Source organism: Aegilops tauschii, chromosome 2 (genome assembly GCF_002575655.3).
Source record: "Aegilops tauschii subsp. strangulata cultivar AL8/78 chromosome 2, Aet v6.0, whole genome shotgun sequence".
NCBI lineage: Eukaryota > Viridiplantae > Streptophyta > Magnoliopsida > Poales > Poaceae > Aegilops > Aegilops tauschii.
Genome location: NC_053036.3, coordinates 571,215,611 through 571,229,381, shown reverse-complemented (window position 1 = coordinate 571,229,381; position 13,771 = coordinate 571,215,611). Strand labels below are relative to the sequence as shown.

The 13,771-nt window shown below is 48.6% G+C and overlaps 3 protein-coding genes across 6 annotated transcripts; all 3 read left to right on the top strand.

The window, feature by feature from the left end:
- Positions 1–435: 435 nt before the first annotated feature.
- LOC120974690 (uncharacterized) lies at positions 436–5,085 on the top strand. 3 transcript variants are annotated; one of them, XR_012203329.1, is made up of 4 exons: positions 436–2,034; positions 2,134–2,282; positions 2,393–2,630; positions 4,849–5,085. XR_012203329.1 is itself a non-coding variant. In XM_045233300.2 (4 exons), exons 1-3 carry the CDS (start codon positions 1,558–1,560, stop codon positions 2,481–2,483), a joined length of 747 nt encoding a protein of 248 aa, XP_045089235.1. In that variant the 5' UTR covers positions 436–1,557; the 3' UTR covers positions 2,484–2,630; positions 4,849–5,085. The 3 variants fall into 3 exon arrangements, 1 of the variants encoding a protein (XP_045089235.1); XM_045233300.2 differs by having other exon boundaries at positions 2,134–2,306; positions 2,387–2,630; XR_012203328.1 differs by having other exon boundaries at positions 2,134–2,622.
- A 3,118-nt stretch (positions 5,086–8,203) lies between these two features.
- On the top strand, positions 8,204–10,920 carry LOC109765100 (uncharacterized). 2 transcript variants are annotated; one of them, XM_020323883.4, is made up of 8 exons: positions 8,204–8,483; positions 8,595–8,651; positions 8,723–8,798; positions 8,890–8,969; positions 9,062–9,111; positions 9,209–9,293; positions 9,416–9,514; positions 10,077–10,920. In XM_020323883.4, exons 1-8 carry the CDS (start codon positions 8,325–8,327, stop codon positions 10,326–10,328), a joined length of 858 nt encoding a protein of 285 aa, XP_020179472.1. In that variant the 5' UTR covers positions 8,204–8,324; the 3' UTR covers positions 10,329–10,920. The 2 variants fall into 2 exon arrangements, with proteins under 2 accessions (XP_020179472.1, XP_040255689.1); XM_040399755.3 differs by having other exon boundaries at positions 8,241–8,651.
- A 1,595-nt stretch (positions 10,921–12,515) lies between these two features.
- On the top strand, positions 12,516–13,678 carry LOC120973739 (uncharacterized). Its single transcript, XM_040399753.3, has 2 exons — positions 12,516–12,684; positions 12,823–13,678. Exons 1-2 carry the CDS (start codon positions 12,594–12,596, stop codon positions 13,338–13,340), a joined length of 609 nt encoding a protein of 202 aa, XP_040255687.1. The 5' UTR covers positions 12,516–12,593; the 3' UTR covers positions 13,341–13,678.
- The last annotated feature ends 93 nt before the right edge of the window (positions 13,679–13,771 follow it).

Below are 13,771 nucleotides of genomic sequence, written 5' to 3'. Positions count from 1 at the left end.
GTAGATAGCTTGCATGTTAAGAGAAATAAGGTAGTGGGGGCTCCTATTTAGATATAGTAGATCAAAGTTAACGTGGCAAAATTCAGTCTATAAATGTCTAGTTCCCCTTTGTGGAAGTCTTCAAACATCCTAAATAGGTCATGCATGCTTGATTAGCTCCGAGAAAATGTTGATAGAAAAAGAAAGGGATCCATCAGGACTCTATCAACATAGGATTCAAAAATAACTTTGTTAATTTCTTCCTCCAAAACGGGGCTAGGAGCACGGTTTTGGATTTCGTCCGGAATTCACCCTTTTCGCCAGGGCCCGGTACGAGTATAGCCCGATCAAATATTTCGGCATGTGTAGAACTTCCAGCCCAGCCCAAAGTAGCCCACGCACCTCTTTTTTGGTATAAAAACTCAAGCTGAACCAACCCGAACCCTAGTTTCATGTTTCCTCTCTTCGTTCCCTTCTGCGGCGGCGGTAGTCAACACAACCTCCGCCTCCGCCCAGCCTCCTTTTCTCAAGCACTCCTCCTTCCCATGGAGGATGTAGAGCGCAGCCGTGACAGCGCCCCTGCATGAGGCGACCTTGTCGACGGCGGCCGTGGATCGAGGCCACATGAGGTCAAGGCTGCACTTGGGCATCGACTGAGCCGGCGACGGCGCCAATAACATCGAGCATGGCCACAATTTCTGTGATATAGTCTTGTTCTACCTGATTTCAATAGGATTGACAAATTTCAGTCATTATCGTTCAAATTTTTGCCATTTTTTGTTCCAAATTTTAAAGTCTGGTTTACTCTTCGTCCGGAATTCTCCTAATTTTTTTCGAAATGACGAATTTCGCCCATTTCGCTAAGGTCCGGTAAAAAACAGAAAACGAAATCCAAAATCTTTTTATTTTATTATTTCTCCACCGCGAGCAGCTCATTCTCTGCCTAAGAGACTTTTTCATCTTTTCTTAATTTCTTATTTTATTATTTCTCCACTGCGCGTCGGCTCAGTCGCTTGCGCTTCCTCATCTTCCTCATCTTCCCCCTCTCTTGCATTTGCATTTGCTCCCCGTCGTTTGAGTTGCATCGGGGTTTTTCCATGGGGAGGTCGACTGACAGATCCGAAGGTCTAGCCGATCTCACCAGCGTCCTCCCGGAGGATCTGCTTCTGGAGATCCTCGAGCGTCTTGGCTCCGCCCGCGCCGCCGCGGGCACCAGCCTCCTCTCCCGCCGGTGGCGCGGTCTCTGGACCCGGCTCCCCAGCCTCACCCTCAGCTTCCACGACGTCCCGTTCGGCTCGATCCAGACCGCGCGCCGCCGCGCCGCCGCTCGTCGACGCCCCGGTGTGTACATCTACCACCTCAACATACGCGTCGCCGACCAGGCCGGCACGATCGGCGCCGGGAGGTTCTCCTCGCTGCTCTGGGACGCCGCGAGTCTCTCGCCGGTGGAGCTGCGCCTCACTCTCCCGCGGAACCTGCAAGTCTCCAGCATGGAGGTGACACTGCCCACCTTCCACCGCGCCACCTCCATGGATCTGCGCGCGCGGGCCCTCCACTTAACCGTGTCCGCAAAGCCATATGCGGGCTATGTCCCCTTCCGCTCGCTGGAGACTCTCCCTCTCGGGATGCCACATCGATCTGGCCACCTTCATCCCGTTCTGCCCGCGCCTGCGCGTGCTCCAGGTGAACACCACCGGTCTGATAGACATGAGCAACATTACGGTCCACTCCGCGTCGCTGGAGGAGCTCGTCGTGGAGCACGGCAACCGATGGACCCGCCGTACCCATGTCAGCGTCGACTCCCCTGTGCTTAAGCAATTGACAGCGTCCTTCCATGCCTGTGGCAACATTGGGGTGTCCATCTTGGCACCAATGGTGGACAAGGTCTGGTGGCGGTGCTCGTATGCCAAGCCGATTTACGGGCTTGGTCTTTGGGGCCTCTCAGAGGTGGGCTTGAACGCCGAAGAGACACATGGACAGACCGACTCCGGGAGAGACGCCTGTGTGCAGCTCCCTAGCGTCCATGTCCTGTCCCTACACATATCTGCAGTCCAAGTATATATGTCCCCTATCCTGCTTCTTCAATTTAGCGCAATTGCCGGCGAAACTGAACTTATCCAGGATGTCTTGTCGAACTGTTGTTTGTTGTTGCAGGATTCAGTTAGCTTTCCAAATGCAGATCTCACCTTTGCGGCAGAGATCGATAAACATATGGTTACCAACTTCTCTGGTCTGGACCTACATCTCAGCACCAAGGGCCATGTGTTTGGAGCTTTTGTACATGTTCAGCCAATAAGTTCGAGGTACATTTTTTTTAGAGGTTCGAGGTACATTCTTTAATTTCTTTCTGTAATTCGCATTCGTTTAGTTGGAAGATGCATGCCCAGTAAATTGTCTCTGTGATGAGCCTAAGAACTGGAGAACAGAAACTATCACCTTGGCTGATCTTGAGAACATGGAAATTGAAGGCGTCGGCGGGGAAGATCACGAGTTTGATTTCTTGAAAGTGATATTTAGATGTGCTCCAATGCTTAAACAGTGACTGTGAGGCTGACCGATGGTGTCACTCCAAGTGTCGATTGGTGCACAAAAGTAACCAACATCTTCATGGCATATCCTTCCGTCGAATGCAATGCTGATCTGGTAAGCAGGTATGATGCATGGTTAGCATACTCAATAGTTGCAAAAAGTTGTTTTATGGTTGTGCAGTTTATCAGTCTAAACTCACCATTTAGCCCGGAACCTTTATTTTGATCTGAAAGTAAAGCAGTAAATGGTACAAATGTGTCAATGACATGGTAATGTCTGTTCAAGTCTGACTTAGTTTTAGTTTGGTTCCGCCCTCTTTGTTTGCTGAAAAATCGACACTGTGATGGTCCGCATGCTTCAGCAATGTTCTACGTTTTGTGTGCTAGGTTCAGTTTCCCTTTAACGCAGGTCAAGGGCACTAAAACTCCTTTATTTTATATACAAGTCGTCCATACCATCAACTTCGGTCTACAGGATATACATGTTAGATACTATACTATTTTTCTTTTTTCTTTTTTTTTAAGAAAAGGAGGATGACCCCAGATGCATACGGCCACTTTATTAATTATTCTCACAAGACCTTACAAAGTCATACAACAGTAAGACTAAAGCCGCCGTCTAAGCAACAAACTGTCGCTACACCTATACAAATGATGAAGGGGCGCAGATAGCCTGGGCCTAATACCAAACAGACATTGCAGCCAAGCCTAACATCTAAGACCTGAGACCCCAACCTAGCCACTTGCCGGGTCTGGGGCACACACTGGTCCGGCGTGCTCTCAGAGGCCGCCGCCGCCAACTGCCACCGCTCCATCTTCAGAACTGTACTGATGCATCAACCTTACTCGGTCTAGCTATCGTTGACGCCACCACGGCGCCCAACGGCACCTCCTCCCTGCACGCAAACAGCTGTGCACGTCGCGGTCGCCACTGATACACCTCAGCGCCATGCTGCCAAGTACCACCAGCCGACACAGCTTGAAGTCCTTGGAAGATCTATCGTGCGTAGCACCTGCCGACTAGGCATGACAAAGCGTAGCACCTGTCGGTCAGGCGTGACTTGACATCTCCACCGAAGCTCCGTGCAAGACGAAGCCGCTCCACCTCCTGCCTCTGACTTCCAGCGCTGCTCCACAAACGATGCTCCCAAGAGAGAAACCACACCGCAGTGCCGCCATCGTCCGATCTGGAACACCAGATCCTAGGGTTTCCCCCGGAGCAGCATGAGTGGGTCGACAGTAGTTACCCGACGATGCCTCCATCAAGGTAACGACGAGAACGCCGCCATCGCCTGCTGTAGGCTCGGTTTTCACCGGCAACCATGTCTCCCCTACTCGCAGCCGGGACTAGATGATGGATCTCGAGATCCGATCACCAAGCCTCTGGCCGGCTATCTCTGGAAGAAGATGACCACCACGTCGGGCACGCGTTGCCGCCGGCACCCCCATGGTGCCTAGAGGCCGACAAGCCCCGACGAACACCACGCCTCGCCAGCCGCCATGGCTCAGACCCAAGCACCACCAGATCCAGATCGGATCGGGGTCAAGGGCCCCAAGCCGTAGCCGCCGCGGAGGCAGCACCACTAGACGGTGCCCTGCCCTCCACCCCGCCGTAGGATCGAGTCATCACCGGAGCTCCCCCGCGCCACGCCGCCAAGCGTCGCCGCCGGCACCCCCATGGTAAGAACTCGCGCCGCCGCCAGGGGAGAGAGAGAGAGACGCGCCAGGGAGAGGCCCCGCCGCCACCGGCACTGCCTGGGCTTTGCCCGGCCTCAGAGAGGGACGCGGGGGACGGGTTACGGCGTATAGCAGCGTCGGGTTCTTTTAGTTCTCCCTTAAAAATTGGGGGAGAATTTCACTTCCCCGGCCTCTGCAACAACTAGGGATGCATATGGCCATTTTAGTATGAGTACCAAGATAAACATGGTCCTCAGAATTTTTTTAATTGAGTATCAGATATTTTTTGATGAGTGGTTCCACCACACAACAAACTTGATCGTCAATAAATGGGGGAAAACCCCTGTGCATCACCTGTCAATTCTAAGAATTGAACTCGGGTCGTTAGGCTGCACAACCGCGTGCCCAACCACTATACTATTTTTCTTATCAGTTGCTATACTGTTCTTCTTATCAGATGCTATACTGTTTTTCTAGTCCACTGAAGTCTGGGTGTGCCTGCACTCCAATAGTTGGCTGAATATGCTCAGATTTTCTTTGTGAACCTTTTAGCCTGCACTCCAGTAGTCTGGTTATTTCGTGCATTTTTCTCTGTATTTACAAGGACAGACTTCATATCTGTAAATGACTGAAACTGGTCATGTTTTACCTCCTCTGCCCGCAGGGCCAAAGCAGTGTGTTGACATGATTATCTGCGGATTAAGGGTGCTCATTAACAAGATCGTCCTCTCCCACGCCGACCAACTACTATCTGCTTTCAGGATCTTGCTTAATGGCTTCAATCTATGCTACCTCCTGTTGTTTTGCCACTGTAGTGGAGCTACAGACTTGAAGTGGTGCAGTCTCTGATGTAATTCCTAGCATGGTTTCTATTGCCTTCAAATGTGGTACTGACTCCTTTTGGTCGGCTGGTCTGAATATTACTCCCTCCATTCCAAAATAGATGACCCAACTTTGTACTAACTTCCCCCAACTTTGTACTAACAGTATAAAGTTAGTACAAAGTTGGGTCATCTATTTTGAAACGAAGGGAGTAGATTTTTAAGTATCTCAAGTTCTCAACCAATGTTGTCCAAGTGATGTCATGTTAAGTACTTAAACCAATGGCTTACATTGAAGAGCAGTGGCACGAGGCTTCTCTTGCTGGTCAAAATTAAGATGGACCTAATCATGTTTGTGCTTCTTCTTTTCTCCAGCATAGCATTATCTAGTGCCAGCGATTGCATGCCTCGATGGAGCTTACCACGTTGCACGCTTCTGCAATATTTATGTTAAGCCACATATATGTTCAACGTGCACCCTTTTCAAATACTTCCTCCATCTGGAATTACTTGTCGTGGAAATGGATGTATCTATATGTATTTCTATCCATTTTTTCGACAAGTAATTCCGAGGGAGTATTACATTTGCTTCTCCTAGTATTCGCAGAGCAAGAGTTATTTTTACGGCTCCTAGGATCAGGCAATATTCGAATAACCCTGTGTAGGAGGATTCTTTTTCTTTATGCACCCTATGTTGAACAAAAAATAATCAAAATGTTTATTGAGCTCTCAAAAAAATTATAAAGTGTTTGCAACTGATAGGGGTAATAACTATTGTACTGTTTAAGTTTGTTTAGAAGAGAAATGGTTTTCTTTCAAGCCTTTGCATTGAAAAGGAAAGAAAAGGGTTGATATAGGACACTCCAGTCTACACTGGTCTGAATTGGTTGTTTTTCCACATATAGCAAAAAAGTATATATTCCAATGAAATTTTGCAGTTTCACATGATATTGCAATAGTTGCACATGCTATTATATTTTCCAGCTTTTTTATTGCAATGGTAGAAAGATCCATTAATTATACTCGTGTAAAATTTGTAAGCTGCTGGTATTAACAGTCAGTCCATGCACGATGAGTAGCAAATGGTTTAGACGGTTATTACTTCCTGCGATCCAAAATAAGTGTCGTGGTTTTAGTTCAAAGGGAGTAGTATTTACACAAGCATATAATCGATCAACGAAGGAGACAAGTCATCAAAGTATACAAAAGAGAGGGGTTCAAGATGAGATTCTACGTGTTCTCGAGGAACTGCTAGCTTTTCCATGTCCTCTCTCGACTGCCTGCCCTTGCACCAGCCACCTCTCCTGCTTGTGGTGCCACATACGGAGACACCTCACCGATTTCACCTTCTGCGATGTCGCACTTGGCTCGCTCCAAGTGGCGATTGGGTCGCTCCTTGCCCCTACTTGGCATACATATGTATCCCCAGAAAAAGACACGTAACAAGGGTATGACCTTAGAAACAAGATTCCATTATTGGCTCCACTCAGAAGTCGTAAGATCATGGTTCCGCATAAAGAACCTCTCCCACTTTACTATTCAGGGACTTAAGCATTGGTGCAAACCCATCCGGTACATCATGTATATGCACCCAAATATTTATATGATTTGAAGCAATTGTGGTGGACTTTGTAAAGGTGGTTGGTGGTCGTTGGTGTAAGACCAACTTCCTAGATCTCTTCGCCGAGATCCAGGTCTTGCCTCCAACGGGCCGCCACATTAGGTGGCTGGCTATTGGGGTCCTAGCATGGACGCTTTCAAATGTTTAAAATAAGCTTGTGATCCAGTGTGTGCCTCTTCGACGTGCTATTGACGCGGTGTTCAAAATGTGTGGCTATTTGCAGCTTTGGCGGCTGCTTAGCCGCCACCAGGACCAGGACGCCATCAACATCATCATTGTTGACCTTCGCGCGATGGCTCTTCACTTGGCGCCACCGCTCCCTCCTCCACCACCTGAGCCAGATTAGCTTCTCCGCTTGCGGTGCTACCGCCTTTGTTTTATTTTCAGGGCTTGTTGAGTTGTGCCCTCAGCAGACACCCTTTCGTACTTCGTGTGGTGCTATCGGTGGTTTGATTTATATATAAAGCGGGGCAAAAGCCTTTTTCGGTATGGCACAAGAATGACATCGAATCCCCTATTGGTCCAAAGTCCTTTTTTCATGATTTTCTCTCAGTTCCCTAGGCAAGACAATTGCATTTTGTATAGATTTTCATCCAATGACCTGAGTTGGAGTGAGGTCCCATGCCAATCTCATGTTTTTATATAATCATAATTTACTATACTCTTCATCTGTGTTTACTCATGCACTAGGTAGCAAATTAAACAAGTTGCTTCTGTCGGTGATGGTTCTTCCGACTTGAAAACGACATCATCAAGGTCCTCATCAGCCAAGCCAAGCACCTGCATCATCGCTTACAAATCGTCCTGACCTTTCATACTGAGTTCGATGGTTCTGTCGCCATGATCCCTATCCCGAAAACAAAACGCGGGGAAAGCCTAACCCACATGACCCCTAAACCAAGGTTGGCCGGCGCTGCAAGAGGCCCCCTTGTTCACCCTGAGTGAAGGGACAACCGTGGGATTGGAGGAGGGAGGCTCAACGCGCCGTCGATGAAGGGCGCTGAGAGGATATGGATCCTAGCGAGAGGGGAAACTGGAATAGAAGAATTGTTCTTAGTAGCTTCGAGAGTTGCGTTGTGAAGAAGATTGATAGCGAATATTTGAAGGATACCAAAGATTTAAATGATTAGGTTTTTTTTCTAGGGTAATAAATTCTAAGTTCTAAAATTCAAGCGAAAAGATTTTTTTCTTTAAAAGATTAGATTCATAGTTTAGAAAAAGATATCCAAAAGAAAGGGAGTTGGGATTCCATTGGATCAATCTTTAAAGAAGATGCAGCACAGAGAAAACAAAGGCTAAACTAAGCGCTTTTGTTTGAAAAAAAAAAGAGCAATGGAGGGCACACGCGCTTTGGGAGCTCATGCCAGAAAATTTGAAGATTCTTCCTTTTGGCAAATGCGCCGGCTAGTATTTTTTATGTACACCATTCGCATCAAAATGTAAGACGTTTTGCTAGACTTAAATATTTTGGTTCGGAGGTAGTATTTGATAAAAATTGTCCTTCTAGTGTGAGTAACAATAGCTCTTATACGCGATAAAGAAAAGCTCTCTGTTTTTTCCCTAAAAAGAATTTCCTCGAACATTTCCACCCCTTGACAACCCCTTCCCCAACTCATAAAAAAAAAAAAGATAACCCCTTCGGCTGGGTGTCGAACAGGCAGCGCCGCCGCTCAAGCACCAGCCGGAATCGACGCCAGAATGGCTTGGACGGCCGCGGCCTCCCTGTGCTGCCGTCTCGTCCGCGCGGCCCCCGTCCGTCGCCGCGCTCGGCGCCGGACCTTGTGCTCCGCCGCGCGGAGCACCGACGCGGTGGACAGGGAGTACGCGGACCTCAATCTCCGCCCCCTCTACCCCAATGTCCGCCCCAACCCCACCTATCCTATCCTCCCAGTCTTCAACCTCCGTCTCCTTTTCGAAATAGCGTACCAGCCTGACCACCCACCCACCAATTGGTTTTGGTGTATGCAGCGGGGCCATCACCTTCGCATCCGGCAGCACGTGAATCCGCTCAGCGCCTTGTTCGTCGTAAGCCTCTACCATAATCTTCAAGATCCCCCCTTCCCCTTCCGCCAATTCTTACTCTGCTTTACCTGTAGGAGCCCACGGAGCCGCCTGAATGGACGGAGGTGTTCGAGGATCCCCTGCTGCCCCTCATGGTCGACATCGGCTGCGGTGGGCATACGTCTCCTTCCATTGCATCTCCATTGTGCTGATACATTTCTTTTAGCCTCAGGTATCAGGGGATTTTTTTTTTCATGTGCAGGGAGTGGGAGATTCTTGGTTTGGTTAGCAAAGAACTCCGGTGAAAGGCGGAATTACCTCGGACTGGAAATCCGGCAGAAGGTTCTTGTGCTTCTATGGTTTAATTTAATCATGGTTCTCAATGTGTGATTTTTGGTGTGGTCATAATGCTCTGCTTGTTTTTGTTTGTCTAGTTGGTCGAGCGGACACAGTTCTGGGTGACAGAATTGGGGCTTAGAAATGTGTAAGCTTTGCCTCAGATCTTTCTCACATATGGACATTTGAGGGCTTCGTGCTATCAGAACAATTTAACAGTGCTTGAAATCGCTCCCTTGGCACAGTTACTTTATGTTTGCAAATGCAACGGTGTCTTTCGAGCAAATTGTGTCATCATACCCTGGTCCCCTATCACTTGTTTCAATACTGGTGAGTGTAGCTGAGCGTAATTCCGTAACTGTTCTAAGTTATATACGATATGTCCCTGTGCTTATGCTGGTTTAGTTGATGTTATGGAATTGAGAGCTGAGTTGCAGTCATCTTTTCTGCAGTGTCCTGATCCTCACTTTAAGAAAAGGCATCACAAGCGAAGAGTTCTACAGACACCATTGGTCGATTCAATCACAAAGAACCTTTGTCTGGGTGGGCGGGTATGACCATTGTCTACGATTTTCATGCAAAGTATTCTCTGTTAATCTTACAGTCTGCATGCGGTCAGAGTCCTTCTGTATGCATCAGTTTTGTCCAATGACTGTTTAACTTAGGCCAATCACTATTTTGTTAGTTCTATCTGTATGAAGGTATCATTTCAAAATAGTCTGAATAACGAAACAATGTTTTTGAGGGATCCTAAAGTATATCAGATTGAGGATATATTAACCATGTGCATCTGGCTTAATTTCAACATCTCTATGAAATGCCATGTATTGTCCACTCGATTTGTATGTTTCAAGCTTATTCTTGCCTTCATGTTATCAGTTGGACTATATTCTTAGTTATTATTGCTTCACTGATAGGAATTTCACATCCTCTATGCATTATATGGGTCATAGAGTGATACAAGTTAATATGATCCAGTGCAAATTACTATTCAGACAATCTCTTTTCTGTATCTTCGATCAAGGCTTGTGTTGATTATGTAGGGAGTTTAGCTTTCAAAGGCTGGTCAAGTACTCTTTTGCAAGTTGACATCTCACCTTATTTCGTTTATAGGTGCTTGTACAATCAGATGTGCTTGATGTGGCTACAGACATGAGAGAAAGGTTTGATGGATACTCGGATGTGTTTGAGCATGCTGATCGTATTGATAAAGATCTTCAGTGCGACAATGAAGGTTGGCTTCTGGACAACCCTATGGGAATACGGACGGAGAGGGAAATCCATGCTGAGCTCGAAGGAGCGACCATATACAGGAGGATGTACCAAAAGACAAGATGTTTCTTGCCAGATTACTCCATCAGTTAAGTGGATGCCTGCGTGGCCAAGTAGTGCTGGGCTAATGGCTGGTCTCTCTCTGCTTGATTTGCTAACCTTGAGCACTAACTTTCACATTCCCTGGCATCTGCCAAAGCAAATTCTTAGTGAATGAATTGGGCCTTGTGTTTGTGAGGGGTTAAACTGGTCAAGGCTTGGCATCTCTCCAGTGGTTGATATTTTTCGATCTGAGATCATCGTTCTGGTTGAGGAAGAAAGATCACAGTGGAGTTAATTTCAGTGTTAACCATTCACGAGGATGTTTGACATCTGCAATTTGTATCCAGGGCTGCATTGGTCATCTTAGTTATGATGAAAGACAAGCAAGTTATGTCGTTGGCAATCAAGAGCATTGTCTTTTGCCCTTTTCAAAAAGAAAGAAAGAAAGAAAGAAAGAGAGCATTGCTGTTGATCTATGGCCGAATGTAATGAAACTTTGCTCTCAGTGGCCACAAATGATGGATGGGTGATTTCATTTCGCACTGGTTCTTGTAAGAGACTGATACTTTTCTGCTCGCGAAAAATGTTTACATCTGCAAATTCGTATCAATCTAATATGAAAATATACTCCATGATTGATCTACTGATATTGATTTGGCTGATATTGCACCACAGCCTCCTCGCCCGCCTGTGGTGTAGCATCTGGAGACACCTCACTGACTTCACCTTCTGTCTTTTTTACTGAAATATTTGCTGAACTAAACATGTGTGTGGACTGTTACGCTAGTAGTACTTGCTGTCCTGTTTCCGTGCCTGCTCAGGTCTTCGTTCCGAACTGGGCTCATTTTGCTGTCAAATTGGACCATTTTTGGGCGTTGCTTCAGTTTCGGCCTTCAGCTCACTCTTGTAGTCATTGCTAGGTGGTACATGAGCATGTTTGTATTTTTTTTTTACCTTGGGTGTTCTCTATGCTGCCCTCTGTTGAAAAAGGCAGTGCCTAGGAGGCGCTTAGGCACGCCTAGGCGCTAGGCAATGGCCCAACGCCTCGCCTAGGGCATAAGCAGAAGTCTAGGCAGAGCAAGTAAGAAATTGTCTACCCAAGCAACAAATCATGCCATATTGCACTGATATGCCAAAAGGGCCATATTCCAATCATAGTAGTTGGTCGTTAACATACTTATATGCCCTAAATTAATAAAATACACATATAATAACCACATATACACCCCAATAGTAAATATTATATAATCACCTAGGCTACGCCTAGGGCGCTTAAGCACCGCTTAGGCACTAGGCAAAGGCCAACCGCCTTGCTTACGCCTACCGCTTTTTCCAACCTTGATGCTGCCATGATTGATTATGAATAGATTAAGTATCTTCCGAAAAAAAGTGCTCCAACAGATTCTGTAAACCTGATTTTTTTACGGGATCTCGTATAATCTGTCCAATTTCTCTTGTACATTTAGGAGAAGATGACCCTTCCTGTACCACATCAACGCGTCGCCATACCCACTGCATCGCCGCTGACGACCTCCGCGCTGCCGCTGCCGGTCATCGACACCGCGTCGCCCTGCTGACCACCGGCGCCCGTTGTCCGCCGCCGCTGCTGCAAAAATATCACTTTTAGGAGAAGAAATTTAGAGGAATTGAGAAATCACCTCACCTATGAACTTATATGGGCATCTCGTAAAACCACTTTTACTGGGAGTTTTGTTGGAGATGCTCTAAGCGAAGATAACTTACGTGCGAACGTTCAGCAGTGCTCCACGTCTGGTTACCAGATGCAGAAGAATATATCCGATCCAGAATCCGCTCGGCCGATTTGGATACACATGCGTCCGTGGGTAACTTGCAGCGGGGCTGATTAATGAGACTGATGCGTGCATGCAAACTTTATCGTCGCGTCGCGCGAGCAGCACCCACCCTATGCAGAAGAAGACATCCCCGATCCAGAATATGCTCGGCGTCAGAGGGGAGGCTGGCGCCATTGGTGCTCCTGCGGACGACGCGGAGGTTAGCTACTTCCATGCTAGATTGCCAGGATCGATCATTAGTGCGTGCCGTCCTTCTCCCACCCACCACCGCTCCACGGGCCGAAGACGACGCCATGGCCATGGGGACCCAACCTCAGCTCGCTCACAGTCACAGGCTCACAGCTCCTCGTGATCCCGAGCTTTTCGTATTCGTATCCAAGCCCTCCATCGGCCGGCCTATAAATTCGCTTGCTCTGCATGCTAATCCGTATCTCATCCATCACACTGGCCAGCCAGTAGCCAGTAGCCACTGCGACCACTGAAGGAGAGGCACGGATCACGGATGTCAAGCATGGCATCCAGCAAGGGGCTTCTTGTGTTCGCTCTCCTGCTTGCTGCTGCTATCCTCGTCGCCTCGACTGATGAACACCCTGGTGAGCTAATGCACTAACTCCTCGGAGCAGTTTTGAACGGGCAGGAATTGAATTAGTTGGCCGTCATTAGGCTAAGAAACTTGCTTTGCTGCATTCTGCTGCTAATTTCCATGCACCTTTTTGTTTCTGTTCGTGCAGAGGCCAAGAAGGAAGAGAATGAGGCCGGCGTGGAGAACTTCCACTTTGGCGGAGGCCACCACGGGCACGGAGGCGGCGGGGGAGGCTACGGCGGAGGCGGAGGCGGAGGAGGTTACGGCGGCGGCGGAGGGTACGGCGGCGGGGGCTACCCAGGCGGCGGAGGAGGCTATGGCGGCGGTGGCGGCTACCCTGGCCACGGTGGGGAAGGCGGTGGAGGTTACGGCGGCGGCGGCTACCCAGGCGGCGGAGGAGGCTACGGCGGCGGTGGCGGCTACCCTGGCCACGGTGGGGAAGGCGGTGGAGGTTACGGCGGCGGCGGCTACCCAGGCGGCGGAGGAGGCTACGGTGGCGGTGGCGGCTACCCTGGCCATGGCGGAAAAGGCGGCGGAGGCTACGGCGGCGGCGGATGTCACTGGGGCTGCTGCGGGCACGGGCTCTTCCATCACCATGGCTGCCGCTGCTGTGCGCGCGCGGACGAGGTTCCGGAGCCCATGTACCGGGCGGAGGTCCGCAACTGAGAGGAGCACACGCAACAATGCAGCCATGCATACGTACGTACGTACGGTAGGCAGTACTGCCGCCCAGTGCTTAGCTACCCTGCGTCGAGCTCTACGTGCATGCCGTTGCTCTGCGCGCCTACGTGCATAAGAATTAAATTACTCGTAAATAAACATGGTCCCTGGTGAACGAAGGGAAGGTGCATATATGCGCGTACGCATACGTGCGCGTTGCACAGCGACCTTGGAGAACACATGCATCCCCTCCGTGTTCTTGAATGTTTGTATGTACTATGTCCCGTATTAATACCGCCCACTTTATCTGTTATCGTGGAATAAAATCACATTGGTGCACTTAATAGCCTAGTTTCTACTCGGTGCACTTAATTCCTTTGTTATCATCGACCAGTGCTGTCTTTCAATGTTGCAAAGAACTGAAAGGGGGTATAGAA